General features: G+C 43.4%; 1 protein-coding gene across 21 annotated transcripts in view; it reads right to left on the reverse strand.

Moving 5' to 3' along the window:
* SUSD1 (sushi domain containing 1) overlaps positions 1 to 16,351 on the reverse strand; it is a 57,453-nt gene that overhangs the window by 12,910 nt on the left and 28,192 nt on the right. For 16 of the 21 annotated variants that reach the window (XM_080370998.1, XM_080370994.1, XM_080371007.1 and 13 more), the window contains 2 exons: positions 15,331 to 15,425; positions 14,030 to 14,216 (listed from right to left, as the gene is read on the reverse strand). In XM_080370998.1, coding sequence (XP_080227124.1) covers positions 14,030 to 14,216; positions 15,331 to 15,425 — 282 coding nt within the window. Of the gene's footprint in view, positions 1 to 13,549; positions 13,647 to 14,029; positions 14,217 to 15,330; positions 15,426 to 16,351 lie in introns of all 21 variants that reach the window. The other 5 variants (XR_013924714.1, XR_013924715.1, XM_080370993.1 and 2 more) reach the window with 1 other exon arrangement.

Genomic DNA, 16,351 nt, shown 5'->3' on the forward strand with positions numbered 1-16,351 from the left:
CCACTACAAGAAATAAAATGCTATGAATAAAGGAGAATCTATAGGTGCCAAAAGCACTTTCAAGAAGGCAACTTCCTTAGTTACTGCTCACAGTCAGCTAGCAATATCCAGCCCCTTAAATTGGATTTCAATATGGGTACAAAACTCTGATTTGTTTTAGTGGGAATTTTCATCAAGGCCAAAACTGAACAAGCACTTCTGCCTCTAATTTCAATGGCAATGATGACAACTGCACACCACTATCAGCCTGGAAGCAAAAACGAAAAGAGCTTCAGTGTGCACAACCAAGAGGGCAGAATGTGAAGCACATATAATGTCTACCTCTACCCTAGAAGTCCAAAAATATCACAGATATTTACATGTATGACTGAAAACTGTCTATCAAGCTGCTGAGATGATTGAAGAGTAAAAAATGTAGTGCCTAGGTATAGAAAATCAAGGCTTTAGAGCACCATTACCAAGAATAATCAGTGTCATGGAGACAAGTAAAAGAAAACCAATGCAGATTTGCCAAAGTCAAGTCACATCAGGCAAAATCTTGCTGAGATGCATAGATTTTTCAAACAAGTGGAATAAAGGTAGCTGCACATATATGCTGAAACATAAAAAATCATAAGTTCAGCAGGACAGAATGAGGTTTGGTAGAAAAACTACTAAGTGGGTAAGTAACTAGTAAATAGGAATCTAGCAAAATATAGCATGTTGGAAGCAGAAGTACTAAGGTGCAGGAAGGTTATTAGAGGAGTCCCTCCAAGACTAAACAAAGTAAAGTACTTAAGTCTGGCGTTTTGTCAACAATAGTGGTGGAAAATTCAGGTGCATACAGATTAATACTGTTGCTCAAACAATGTTACTGTAAAACAAATACAGTACGGAGAAATTATGCAAGAAGAATCACCTTTACAGCTGCTGTATGCAGAAATGGGATGAAATTCAACAGTACAAAGTAAAAGGTATTACGCTTGGGGCTGCTAACGAGATTTTTTTGCCATATATTCTTAGTTCCTTTGAGTAGTTAGAAGAGCACATTAGTACATCTCAGAATGAGTGTTAGTCACCAAAATATAGAAGAAGAAAAGAAAAGAAAAGAAAAGAAAAGAAAAGAAAAGAAAAGAAAAGAAAAGAAAAGAAAAGAAAAGAAAAGAAAAGAAAAGAAAAGAAAAGAAAAGAAAAGAAAAGAAAAGAAAAGAAAAGAAAAGAAAAGAAAAGAAAAGAAAAGAAAAGAAAAGAAAAGGAAAGGAAAAGAAAAGAAAAGAAAAGAAAAGAAAAGGCTACTCTAAAAAACAGATTTCTGTAGCACTAGGATAGTACCACCAGAGGTACAAAAGGCCCAGGTGTGATCAGTGTCTCAAATTCCAGTCACCAGTCCAACAGAGCTAAGTGAAACCAGTACAGAGGATGACTACAAGAAAGATTCAAATAAGGGAGAAACCACCTTATTTGAGAAAATCAAAACCTTGTCTTTGGAGCCTATTTGAAAGCCTACATGATCTGTGCTTTAAACAGATAAAATACGGGAAAGGAACAGCTTAAGCACAGTGGGCCCAAAATAAGGACAACAGTCCATACAAGCATCCCTAGCACGAAAAACCCTACTATGCTCTTGGCAAAAAGCATCCTAAAGAGGACCTCCTGAAAGCTTACTCAGCCAAATGAATGGCTCTGGTAGTTCCCTTTACCAGATCCTCTTCAAAACCAGGCTATGGGTGAACCACCCGTGAAGAAACCAGCTATAAATGTTTAGGATTGAAATAAGAATAAGATTCATATCTAGCAAAGCCTTAGTGTCCTACAGTGGCTTCCCTCTAATACAGGCAGGGCAGAAAACCCTTTCAGATAGTTTTGAGTTAATGAAGTGCATTGCATGGCTGCCTGCAAGAACAGAAAATGGTCTTTACTTTGGAGGGTCTTCTCAATACTTCTGCAAATGCAGATAATTTTAAAATTTATCTATTTCTATCCGAATGAAGTAAATGAACAAATAATATTTGACATCCAGTCTTTATGTACTTTGCATCTTGCAAACCTAAGCAAACTTAAACAGTAAACCCTCCTTTAACTTCAATGGTTCCTCTGTGCGAACATTGCTAGTGGATTGGGTGACAGGCAAATACATGTCAGGGTATATTCATCTGGTGTATTTCCTCTATCCTCCTTTGCTTTGGCATCCAATGCCAGCAGGAGACACTGGTGGAATTATTGATTTCTCTTGAGAATTTTCCTATTTCCAGGAAAAACCTGGGTATTTCTTCTTCAATGCCAGCCAGAATGTGCATTGCATGCAACAGCATCTTTTTTCCAGATAAGCAGTGCAAGGGGGAATAGGGGACAAAAAGACTGCTAAGTTTGTAACAATTACATTTTTTAATTTTCTATAATTTGACAGGAAAAATGCAAAACATGAAAATAAATAGCCATCCAGTATTGACAACCCTAGTAAGTGGGCAAAAGAGGGCAAAACCTGAAAAAAAGCACAGTCCTTTTAAAGCCTGGAGTCTTTTGCCATTTTCAGTTGCTGGTAAGAAATACTGATTACTACAAACATAAAGTACGCTGAAAGCAATCTGCCTGTTTTAATAGGAGAAGTGAACAACTTGCACCAATGCAAAGTAGTAAGGGAAAGGGAGAATACTATGGAGAAATGAGGACTTGCACTAGGTGGGCTGTGAGAAGAAAACAAGATCCTCCAGTCTGTTTAGGTACTGCTAGCACCTTGCCTTTGTTAAAAGATTTTTTGATTTTTTAAAGTCTTCACCAGCAGAACAGACCAACATAGCTGTAGCAGCACCAGGAAAACGCAGAACATAGCAAGAAATGCAAGTATATTCCAAGATAGTCCGACTTGAAGCACTTCCTTGTCATAGCAGTGCTATGTTACTATCACTCGGACATTTCATATTCAGGCTCGTTTTTTACAGTAAGAATCCAGCTGCTGAGTCTCCCTCTGAGCACGAAGTCAGGCTATAGGAAAGGAGTGCATGCCAGGAAGTGCCTACCACTGCAACAGCACAGGGGAACAGCACACGCCTCAATGCTGGAGCAAAAGCCTGCTTGGTGTTATACTATAATCATGCTCTTCAGTAAAAGCTACCAAGTTGGAAGCAGTTCAGTATTAGATACCATGAAAGCATTTTACAATGGAACAGCTACCTTTCTTCCTTTAATCCTGGAAATGAGCTGTTTACTTCCTGTTTTAAAGCCCTGGGGTTTGCCAATACTATTTACCATTGCAGTCTGAGGACTTGACATGCAAACTGCCACAATACAAGGAACACAGATAACTTCCATGTTTTCTCCAGTAAATTCTCCAGTACTGGTAACAGGAATACTTAACGCCTTTTCTGTCATCTGACCTTTTGTACAGTTTTGAAGCTATAACTCCAGGACAACACTGTACTACTTACATTTGGATGTATAATGCAGGCATCAAACTTAAGTTTCCTACACATAAACAGGTCAAAAATGAATGTTCAAATCCATTTCTGTCCCACCCTGTATATGCATAGGCACAAAGTTTGTTAAACAAAATTGTTTATATTTCATTAAAAAACCTTTACTTGGTGCCAGTATAGTCCTCTTTACAGCTTTCCTACATAATTTTGTGATAAAGACACAGCTTTCAAAACATTAGTGGAATAGAAACACAAAGTCCAAAACCAGATGGCAACTCTTCCCAAGTTCAGGGAAGTAAGCCCAAAAATTCCTCTAAAGGTTAAGTTCTAACTGAAACAAACCTTTGCAGAAATGACATCATTTGTGTGGCATTTCTGGCAACCAAGGGGGTGGGGTTAAAGGTAATTTGAGGGCTTTCTGTCCAAAAAGTTTTCTACTCAATTTTAAAACAAGGAAGTCAAAACCACTGCTGTACATTATAAAAAAAAAAAAAAAAAAAAAGTAGAGATATTGACAAAATAGAGAAGTTTTTTTTTTTTACCATTTGTATTGCTGTCTGAGGAGTAATTAAAGTGCACTATATATATAACAGTATAATCGCTTCAAAAAAGAGCGAGAAGAGATATTTAACTTGGAGAAAGACATCACTTCATGAAGAGAAGGAAGGAAGGAGGTTAAATATTTCACATCCACATAAAAGAATCACTTAAATCTTCATTAAAGACTGATCATCTCTGGAAACCCCACTCATGTGATTCCCTCTGCTGACTGCAGCCTTTGTTCTCCTTATCTGTGGCTGAATGTCACACCATGCCATTCATCACAGGAAAGGCATGAATTCAACAAGGCAGACAGTAAAAATGGAGCTAGTGCCCGGTGCCGTGCCACCAGCCAGGGCAGCTCTGCTCGCACTGGTGTGCTTTGCCTCCTGCAGCTTTGGCTCCTCACCGTCTGAGACTGAACTCCGCTTTACAAGAAGTCTTTTCTCTTAGAGAAAATGCTCCCCAGGCCAGGACGCCTTTGAAGCGAAATGCTCCTAGCGAAGGAAGGGAAGATGAAAGCAGGGAAACGTGGTTTAGGGGATCTTGACTGGCACCTCTCAGTCTTCCACATACCATCAAGTGAGCTGCCACCATGCCCACAAGTTAGTGTAAATCGCAGCCGTGCAGCAGACGTGAAGCCAGCTCATGCAGCGACACCCGTTTTGTGTGTCAGAGCAAGGCCCTGAAACGGTAGTGGCTCAAGCTGCAGCCCGCACCTGGGCATCCACCTACAGAAGCGAGTGTGCCAGGCAGGGCAGAGCTCCGAGAACAGCTCTCTGGGCTCCTTCCTCTGCAAAGCCCCAGGGGCTGCAGTCAGGCTGACAAGGGGTGGAGATTCTTGCCTAATGTCACTGGCAAGGCAAACAGGAGGTTCCCTCTAGGGCCGCCGTTCTCCCTTGCTCAAGAGTGTGAGGACCGAGAAAACTTTTGGAAGCAGAGAAAGCAGCCACAGCAAAAGCATCCTGCAGGCACCTCAGCTTTCCATCTGAGCACCCTTCAGCAGCTTCGTTTTCACCCTCCGCCCTTTAGCGACACAACGCAGCTCACGAGAACTTTTCTCGGAAATCCCGGCACAGCAGTGTTGTGCAGTTTTTGCCAAGGTGCTGTTTTCCGGAACTGTGTAAAGGCCAACGATTCACCCGTGGCTCTCGTGAGGGGAAGCAGAACGGAGCTTCTTTGCGTCCGTGGCTGGAGGTAAACCCTGTGTCCCAGGGAAATGCCGGGACAGCCTGAGTGCCCTGTGAAATCCTGTTCTTCTTCAGCCTACTTTAACTCCTAGGGCACCAGGCTGAACGAAGGGGAGCACCTGCAGGCAGTGATGCAACGGAAAACGACGTTTATTTCATCACCCAAGGGAAGAACAGGCTGAGCGATGGTAAGGGCAGCTACACCTCACCCCACTTGCAGCTCAGGGCCAGCCCCTGTGCCTGCACGTAAGAACTTTTGGCTCGTATCTGCAAAAGTGAAGCTGGGCCCACAGCTTCACGTGGCTGTTCGCGCATCCAGATAGTGAAACACCAGCTGTCCCCCTGAGGTCAGGCCTTGCCACAGGCGGGCAGGGCCAGGGCAGCGTTGCCGCTTGGCAGAGGAGCGACCGGGGCAGCATCAGCCGTAGCCGCCCTCGGGGGCTGCTGTGGTTCCGGGAAAGGCATCGCACAGGGTACGTGGTGTGTGGCACACAGAAGGTGACCCTGCCTGCCGCGGCGCGTGCTGCTTGGGGTACATCGCTTGGGGTTTGTTAACACAGAAGGTCCTGGGCTAATGGGTGTGGTGTCCCAGGAGGTTAGGCGTAGCCTGAAATTCCTCGGAGGTGGCACCAGTCAGCATCCCTCGGGAGCGAGCCTTTGAACGTGTGTTTTCTAGGAGCCTCTTAAAGCCCAGATCTCTGTGCGCTGAGCTACATGCTTGGTTTCTGCTAGCAGGCAGCAAGCTCAGGCGTTCTCTTGCGAGAGGAAGAGCTGACAATATTGAACAGGGAGACTACACGAGCTTATGAGACAAAATTAAAAGGAAGAGAAGAGAAATGAAGCGCTGAAGTGCTCATGCCACAATAATTCCATAAATGTGAAATTCCCTACCGGTTGCTCTAAAACCAGTGTGACTAGCTGAGCCGTCCCAGGCCCGTACCGGGAGAGCCGACACCACACAGCCACTGCTGCGGCTTTGCACAGCAAGGTCCTGCACCACGGCCCAGCCCGGGGAGGGCACCCAGCACCGTCCGAGAGGGAAACGGGGCACACGGGCCTCCCTCGAGGGGAAGAGCCCCCCTGGCCGCACATGGGGGTCTCTGCAGCAGCGCTCCCATGGGCCAAGCTCCAGATGGTGGGCAGCTTCAGGGGGCAGCCAGGCGGCATGCGGAGCCGGGAGCGCGCTCGGTGCCACCTCTGACGCAAGCCCCGCAGCAAGGCCGAGGGCCTGTCTTGCAGCCAGCCTTGAGAGCTCGTGCCCAGCACACGGGGCAAGGTGAGCCGGGGAGTGTTTAGCTGCCGCGATACCACTGTGGATGGGCCACGATGCCGAACGGCTCTCTCTGCAGCCTGCTAGCGTTGCTTATGCTGACGGGCTCCTCTCTTCAGAGTCAATCTGCCTACAACGTGCTTTTTCTTGTACGGGCCATTTCCAGACTGCATGATGCTTGCGCGTTGCCCCTGAGGCACAGGAACAGGCAGAGCAATGCCCTCAGGTTCCCAAGGGTAGAGCCCACGGGACCACCCAGGGAGGACGGGGCTTGCAGCAAGCCTAGGAAAAGCAGAGCAGGATCAGAGCCAGGCTGCACTGGCCGCTGGCTGCCCCACAGCGACACAAAACGCTGACACGTGGCCAGGCAGGGACAAGTCAAGTTTTTGGTATTAGCTGCACAACAGGGAAAGAGAGGGGAATGCAGAAGCGGCTGCCAGGCAGGCGGAAACACCAGGTCCGCGGCAGAGAGGCACAGGGCACAGCAGCCCCAGGACAGGATGGGACAGCAGGCACACGGCTAGTCTGTCACGTCGCTCCTCTTCACTCTACGCCCCAACCTGACGATGCTGCCACGTGGATCAAACTGGCTCACAAAACCACATCTCCCGGCTCAGGCCTACCCCAACATTTCTATGGCTTGCCATCCGCCGTCATCTCCTCTGGTCCTTCCTGTGGCACCTGGCCCTTGTGACCGCAGGAACACAAGTCTAACCTCTGAAATACAACCTACCGACCGCTTGAGTTTTCATCCCTGCTGTTCTGCAGACCCAGCGAGAGGTGCTCAGGGTCTGCCTGCAGCATGGCAGCCGGGTGCTCTTTGCTCTGGGTGCCTGGCTTAGGGGCGCGCTTGGCATTTCCACAAGCGTGGACCTGGTGCGACAGCATCCTAACCTCAGCTACAGAGTTCTGTGCTGGGATCCTGCAAAGAGCCAGCACTGCTGCCACCCCAGCTCCTAAGCGATGCCAGGACCTCGCCTGGGGGGCAGAGGGGCACTGCACTGAGCTGGAGTTGCAGAGTGAGCGTCCAGCCTTGCAGCGGCAGCTGCTTCCTACATCCCCCGCCTGTGCTCCCAGCTCTGCGGCGCTGCCTTCCACCCCGGCCTCAGCAGAGCGCAGGCGCCCTTTGTGTGACTTGGAGCTGGCGGGACAGGACGCGTGGCACAGGGGACCAGCAGCTGTCCAGATGCACCAAGATGAAGGCGCTGACACTGTACCCGGCCACGGCACAGGAGGAAAACTGGATCAGGGAAAACTCCCCAGAGTGCTTTTTCAACTAAAAGGCAAAAAGAAATGCACCCCTTCTTTTTGCTCCGTCTTTTTTTCTCTCCGGTGACACATCCTCCCGAAGTAAACTGTTTGGAAATCAGTTTAACTGCTGGTAGTGGCAGGTTGTGGAAGAGCATGCTGGCTGCAGCTGTCACGCTGACAGGGGCGCTCGCTGGCACTGGCATTTTCATACAGCAAGACCTGGAGCCCCCAGCACGGTGACCCTGGGGCACAGGGCACACTTGGGGGTAAGCTGCAGGAGGGGAAAACCACGGCGTGCTGCTCCACAATGGGGTGGGCAGGACACGGCGGCAAGCAGGCTGGTAAGATGGAGTGACACTGGAATTGCCACAGCTGCCCAGCTGGTTTGCTCCTTCCCTGCTGAGAACTCAAATGCCCTCTCTGCTCCTCTGTGCTGAAAAACAACAAATTTCAGTGCTTCCCAAGTATCACTTTTTAGAGCCAGGCAGAGTGCAAACAGAGAGGGTCTCCCTGCTTCCTCACAAAGGGAGGGGGGCAGGTGGGTTTTAGATGTATTATTAATGCTCTTCACTGCTTTCATAAGTCTTGCTGTATTGCACAGGTAACATCAACAGCAATGCAAGACAGCACTATCAGCAGCTTAGCAAAACAGGAAGTGTAACTGTAAGCAGCTGAGCTTTAACAAACTATCGGGGTGTAGGTCATCAGCTTGATGACACCAAGCTGAGTGGTGCAGCTGATGCCCCTGGGGCAGGAGCCCATCCAGAGGCACCTGGACAAGCTGGAGAAGTGGCCCCATGAGCACACGAGAACCTCACCAGGTTCAACAAGGCCAGTGCAACAAGGTCCTGCACCTGTGTCAGGGCAGCCCCTGGTACCAACACAGGCTGGGGATGCAGGGCTTGGGAGCAGCCCTGCGGAGAAGGGCTTGGGGGTACTGGCAGGTGAAAAGCCGGCCACGAGCCGATATGTGCGCTCACAGCCCAGAAAGCCACCCATGTCCTGGGCTGCAGCACAAGCAGCACAGCCAGCAGGTGCAGGGAGGAGATTCTGCCCCTCTGCTCCACTCTGCTGAGACCCCACCCGCAGCGCTGCATCCAGCTCTGGAGCCCTCAGCACAGGAAAGACACGGACGTGCTGGAGCGCGTCCAGGGTGGCACAGAAGTGATCAGAGCGCTGCAGCACCCCTCCTATGAGGAAAGGCTGAGAGACTTGGGGTGCTTCAGCCTGGAGAAGAGAAGACTCCGGGGAGACCTTATTGTGGCCCTTCAGTACTTACAAGGGGCTTATCAGAAAGATGGGGACAGACTTTTTAGCAATAGGATGAGGGATAATGGTTTTAAACTAAAAGAGGGTAGATTCAGGCTAGACATAAGGAAGAAGTTTTTTACAACGAGGGTGGTAAAAAACCACTGGCACAGGTTGCCCAGAGAGCTGGCGGATGCCCCATCCCTGGGAGCGCTCAGGGTCAGGTTGGATGGGGCTTGGAGCAACCTGCCCTAGTCGAAGGTGTCCCTGCTCATGGTAGGATGGTTGGACTAGGCGACCTTTAAAGGTGCCTCCCAACCCAAACCACTTTATGATATGTGATACAATCATATATGTGATACAATCATGATATGATTGTATCTTAACAATTGATAATAATGTATACATGAAAAAGTCACACATAAATCCAGAGCTGAAAAAGAGCTCACAATCTCTTTTCCTCCCTGTTGTAGCCTATTCTTGTATTCTTTTTTTCCATTTGACGTTTCATTAATCTTATTTAATGCTAGTTATACTAACCAATTGAAGACAACACGCAGGCTAATCCACATACATCACTGCAAATCTGTAAAGGACTACCTGAAGTAATACTAAAGAACCCTTGATTCACACAGACAGAGAAGACAAAAAAGCAAATAATTTTGTTCAGCTTGTAAAGCACTGGCTATAAAGCACATACTATGCCACCTATATCAATTGCTTTGTAAATAGAATGGTAAGTGGTGATCAGATGGATCATGACGTCACAAATACTTAAGAAAAAATCTTGCTATGAAGAAGTCAGAAAAAGAAGCGTAGTTCATATGAACTTAAATATCAAACATTTGAATAGTCTGTGCATAATAATACAAAATGCAGGCATGATCATATGTATGCAGGAGTTTACAGGATTGGCAGCTAATTTCCTCCCTAGATTAAAAAAATAAAACCATGTTTAGGTTTTAATCATCCTCCTTTCCCCATTACATAAATCAGGAACTCCCTTCTTTGCAGTACTGGTGCTCTGAAGGTGCACACTATAATGGACTGCCTTTCTGGAGGTACATGATGTGCTGTCAGAGTAAGAGCTGTCTGATCTCCAGCAGTCTTTCATTTCCTCACTGGAAAGCTGTTTTGGTTTTTCCCTTCTTTGCCAGGCCTTAAAGAAGTCCCTATATGAAAGAACACGTATAAATCTTTTCCATTATACAACAGAGCAGAACAATAATAACAAGTATTAAAAGATAATAAGTATCCTTTACGTGTGTGTACACTCATGGGCGGGCAAACAAATTAGACATCATAAACTGATCTGTAATGTAGAACGTTTTTCACATACTGAGACAGAAGTGGAGGGCTCTAGAAGATTATACCTAGTATGTAATGGAATTTATTCTTCTGTTTCAAGACCCTTTCTAGACTCTCTGCTTGTGAGCCTACTTTCTGACTTACATGTTCATATGGAGAGAGAGAGGATACACACATGAGTATATGGCCTGCAAGTATATCCTGGACCAAAACAAAAAGAACAGCACCTGAGAAACATAGGAACCACAACCGTGTGAGGGACACAGGCTCAAGGTCAAACCTACCCAAACCCACTGAAAAGTGCATGCACAAATATGTAAGACATGGCAGCATGCCTGAACAGTAAGCATTGAACAAATTCAAAACACCCTGGTTCTAAGCAATAAATCAAGAGGAGATAATGAGAAATCATCATTGAATCTAATATGAATTATTTTACAAGAAGATAATGTAATCCAGTAATTCAGGCACAAAAGATCTATTTCTAGTGTCCAGGAGATTTTCTTCCTTGTAAGTATGATGTCTTAGGTCACAGTGGTCTAAACTAAAAATAACTAGCTGGACACTGTAAATAAGTAGACATTCATGAACTTCCCAAAGACCACAATTCTGTCATATCCATCATAAAGAATCTATCCCAAAGCAAAGCTCGCAAACAGATTTAAGTATCAGTAGTATTTTCATGTGGCTCAAGTGAAGATGTTACTCTTATTTAGGCTATTAGAAGCAAAAGCATTAGCCCTTCTCTATTACTCTGGTTTTCAAACACTTCAAAGTGGTTTACAAAATTCAGTCATCTAAAATTCTTATGTGAAAAAAGATAATGCAATTAAGAACAATGTCTTGTCTGAGCATGCCTTAATAAATGATCTTCAAAAGGAAAAGGAATAGAGCAATGTCTAAGTAGCATAATCCCAACAGAAGTAACGAATGAGAAAAAGTACGCTCACAAGACACTCCTTTTCTTCCTTCAGAAACAAACTTCCTTCTTGCTTAAAAGACATTCTTGCTACCATCTTCTTAAAACTAAAATATAATCACTGCCTAATCATTTTTCATAATTGACTATTTCCTATCTCAAGTAGACAGATGCTCAGAGCTCTTCTAAAATAAGCTAAGACGACATAAAAGACTGTGCAAGATGCCTGTTACTGGAAGTACAAAAGGATCAGAATTTCAATGATCCATGAAGCATTTGCTAGGCTCTATTTACCATCCAGAAGATGATGGGCAAAACCAACTTCATGCTCAGCACAGAACTATTTTTAAAGGATGCTACTTGCCAGGGAGAAAAGCAGGCTTTTAAGTCCCAAGTTCTTGCTTTTTTCTTTAGAAATACTACAGATATATCTCTATTACGGAGATATGTAGATATAAATAGAGATATAGATATTCAGGATTGATCTGAATATGTAATATTCATTCATATTCATGAATATATATAGAAGAATATATAAGAAAGTAACTTTTTTCTTAACTTTCTTAACATACATTTACTAATCTTCCTTTTTGAAAAAAACCCCCACACTTATAGCTAGCATTTATATGCTTATTGTATTCCTTAACAGACTTTAAAGAATTTTCACTATCCCTGCCAGGAAATTAAATCTGTCAGGAAGGCAGTCATCTGGGACATGTCTCTTCACAGTAGTTGAAACTCCACAGTTAAGATTTCCTGAACTCTCAAAATGCAGGAAGTGTGTGGAAGTCAAGAAGACACAACATCAGGATTTGCCCCCAGCTGAGGAAACAGACCAACTGACTGTGCATTTGTTAAAAATGCCACATGAAACCTCAGACAACAAATGAGGCCACCTCCAGTACATTAACAGTAAAACACTTTAAGTCATCTTCCTCAGAGACTCCATGCTTAAGGTTTATCTTACATTTATACAGTACCATTTATGCAGAAAGCCACCAGAGCCAAAAAACACTTTTCAGACTTAAGCTGGCAGGTAAATCGAGATCATTCTACTCACCATGGAAACAAAACCCTCTAGTTTAACAAGGTCCATGATTACAAAATAAGTGGACAATTATAAATATATATATTACATACCTACTCTGTGTTTATAAATAGTTCTAATATAAATTGTTTGTCCAGCTAATGCAGTTCCCAAAACACAAAAGTCAAGGGGACACTGCCAGAAAAATTATTTTACCTGTATTCTTTTAATCAGAGATAAGCTGAAATAGCAACGGAGTTAATATCTTATTTAAATTCCCATTATTTGGTGAGCTTCAGAGCATAATCACTGTTGGCTTTTTAATTTTCACTCAATTTCACCTGCAAAAAGACCTGCTTTCATTTTTGCCATGCAAACACTTCATATTATGCTTTTTTAAACTGAAGCAAAAGAGCATAATACGAAGTGTTTGCATGGCAAGATTTGGATGAAGATACCTAATGATAGAGCAACAGCTACCTTTTATTGGTCACTGAAAAAAACTAACTACCAGATATAAAATGGCTCATGTAGTAGGGTCTTCTTTCAAGATGTGTATGACCTAACTTTATGAAAAGACCTTTTCTGGGGCTATGCATGTGCATTTGTGAAGCACTAACTCAGAAGAAAGGATAACATGCCAACTGCCAAAGCACAAATACCACTTCAAACAGCACCTGCTGCAAAGTGTTCTCTAGAGCTCTTCTGAGTAAGTGACAGAGTTCAGGAAATATCACAGGATGACAGTGTAAATAGCTATGCTTTTACTCTGAGTATGTATTCAAAAATTACCTCAGTCAACCAAATTCTGAGACAGTGTGTTATTTTTTACAAAGCTACATGTACTCATGAACTGACAGACACTACTTCTGAGTGACAGCTAGGGAACTTCTGAAAATGAATTATCAAATCATTACTGTAATTTCATTAAAAAAAAAATAAATCCATGTCATTGTATATCCTAAAAAGTATCTTTAGGAAAAAAAGATATGTTTTGCCTTTCCAGAAGCTTATAAAACTTACATATACTATTGAAAATATGGTATTACTATTTAAAATGTGGTAATACTATCAATTTCAAAACCACCACAAAACTTGTCCTTCATAAGCAGTCAGCAGAGAATTGCTTCCATCTAGTGACTGAACACAGTTACAGACACTTAGGGAGTTACCTATTCCAATTTGTGGCCCCAAGGGGAGGAATGATAACAGCACCAAACGCTGCACTTCACAGTGTAACAGTAATAACCTAATACAGGAAGTCTGATAGTATTCAGATAGTGTAAAACTGTTCCAAACAAAAAATGACAGATTTTTTTTATCACAGCATTTTAGTGCCATAAAAATATCTTGCTAAATATCAAAGCCGAGATTCTCCCTACAGAACCTTATTTGTTCACGTGCCTTTTATGTTTTGTACTCCACCAATTAAAGATGAAGGTATCCATCTGAGGTACTTGCAGGACTCTGCACATTGTATCCTTGCAGACTTCAGTGATACCTGTTGTCACAAATACCCATATGAAGTGCAGTCGTGCTATTATCTCCACTTCACAGTGGAGACAACTCATGGAAAAAGAGACTTAGACTAATAGGGCAGGGAATTTAACCCAGCTCCCCTAGATACAAATCTTGTGTCTAACCCACCAAATTATCTTTTCCCTGCTGTCGCAAAATGACACTTCAAAACACTGCACCCCTGTTTCTCTCCCACTTCTGCTGCTAGACTGTCAGTCCTATAAGATCGACAAAAACAAACAGCAATGAACAAGTCCGAGCATGGGAAGACCACTTTGACAATCCACCATACAACACCGAGATCAACAATGCTTTTTCGCCCAATAGGTGCTCCTGTAAATACATAAAATAAATGGTACCACCTACCTGTGATTTGTGTTGTCATGGAAACGAGCAGTGAAAAATTCAAAGCTACCATGGAAATATTAACAGAGTAGTTGGTGCCTGGCTGCAAATCAAAACAAACTTCTGGAGCCTGCTTGTGTGTGGTAAGGTCAAGGGTCATTTCATGAAAGAACTCCTTCTGATACCAACGCTGGCCTTGCACATGAAACTGTAAATGAAAAATCACAGAATGGAAGTTGCAATGTTTTAATACAGCACTTGCATTCAGTTTTGTCATGCTTTAAATTAGAAGAAATAGCAGAAAAACACATCACTGCATACGGAGGGCCAAAAACGTTGGCATTGACAGTTACCCAAATTCAAATGTTTCCAAAATTTGTCAGGAATTGCAGTCCCTCTTGATCAGCTCTGACATTGTCCTAGTTCTTTCAGTTATCCTTGTCCTAGTCTATCCTCTTCTGTATTAGTACTGTTATTTTGCCCAAGCCTTGATTTCCTGCTAACATACAGGTTTCCAGTAACAGGGCACTCTCATTGTATACTCTCACAGTGCATAGAAATGAGTCAAAAAAGCTCACATGAACACCTCTCTGGTCTGACCATAAGGATCAAGTAAAAAAGCAAGTAATTTTGACCTCTGCCAAAATTCCAAGTACTCTCCAGGATCTAGTTACAGACACATACATTTCCAGGCAAATTTACAGACCCGGGGTTTTTTTTGGTTCAGTTGGATTTTTTGTGTGTTTTGTTGTTGATGTCCCAAATCAACATGAAGTTATTAACTTTAGGCATCTCATGATCATTCCTCTGTTAATGAAAACTAAAATGCTTGCTGTATTTTAATCATGTGCAAATTTTCCTTTAAACAGACCCTATGCCTTCGGATAATCTCTGAGCACCTCCTAGCACACAGAGATTTGAGACAACAGCAGGTGGTCAAAAGTCCTGGCAGAGACAGTTCATGTGGAAATGCCCTGCTGGGATGACGGAAGATTGAAGACGTATCACAGGGCACAGTGGACTGACTGTAGAATTGGAACAGTTGCCTGACACCTGCACATGACAAAGTTGAAAGCACAGATAGGGAAGAAAAAACAGAGTAGAACAGGGGAAAAAATAAGCAAGAAACAGGAGATTACAAAACAGCATGGTGGTTTCTCTTTTTTGAAGGTTGCTATCCAAGCATAGTCCCTGGGTTTTTATGAGAGACATTACTAGAATGAGGAACACTGCTAGCTGTGAGTGTTTGAAAAATTAAGTTTTTTTCACATAGGTGATTGATTAAATTGTTTTGTAGATTCAAAATACAGATTGTCACTTACTGAGTATCTGTCTTCCACATCAGTTCCCCTGACAGTTCTCTGCCATTTCAAGCAGGTATCATTAAAAATTAATACATTATTGAAAGCTTCCTTTACTGTAGAGACAATAAAAAAGACAACAACTTATTACAAAAACTTTACCTTCTTCAACTTAATTGAGTATGAGTAGCTGAAAATAAAAACAAAAAAAAGTTTTTTATTTTAATTCTGTTCCGAGAAGGAGGTAGAATCTCATTTATTTTTGAATGAACAAACACAGTAAATAGATCACAAACATTTTCCAGAGAAAACAGCTTCTGGAAAAACCCAAGTACGCTATTCAGTAAATCAAGATAGGATTTATTTGTCCAGACTTAGGGAAGTAATAATGACAGAAAGATCCAGGAGTTCAGACCTTCTGATAGAAGTAAAGTTATCATAGAACAATTTGTCACAGTTAATGCCCTTTAGGAAAAAGCACATGAGAAAAAGCATTTTTGTGCGTTCCAAAGGCAATTCTTTCTTGAGGTCTGTTGCATCCATACCAGTATGTCAGAAGGCAAGCTTAAAGTTTCCATAACCAAAATACTACAGAAACTTGCTGTTAGAACATGTCTTCTCTACAATTACTGAAGAACTGCCAGAACACTGGTCATCACTGCGAAACATAGGAATATTATCTATAATGCTCACATCACTTAGGTTAGTATCACACAACTCAGCAACAGGAAATTCTCCCACAGGCAGAGAATCAGTTTTCAAGGCAAGGAACTGAAACCACTAAGCACTGCACCACGGACTGAAATTCCAGCATGTAGCCAGGAACGTCACTGCAGCAATCCTGCCTCTAGTCAGAAGACAAATCCTGAAGCAAGTTCGCCAAATCTTTCTGAAGGGCACTTACTGCCACTGCTGTTTGCTCATCGATTCAATGGCCACAGTGAGCAGAAAGAAAAATGTCCTCCAGAAAAAGAAGATGCTGATGGTGGCTACATGTATGTAGTCAGCACAAAGAATGATACAGTCTAGCAGACAGCCTGTT

The sequence above is a fragment of the Falco punctatus genome (genome assembly GCF_963210335.1).
Source record: "Falco punctatus genome assembly, chromosome: Z".
Classification (NCBI taxonomy): domain Eukaryota; kingdom Metazoa; phylum Chordata; class Aves; order Falconiformes; family Falconidae; genus Falco; species Falco punctatus.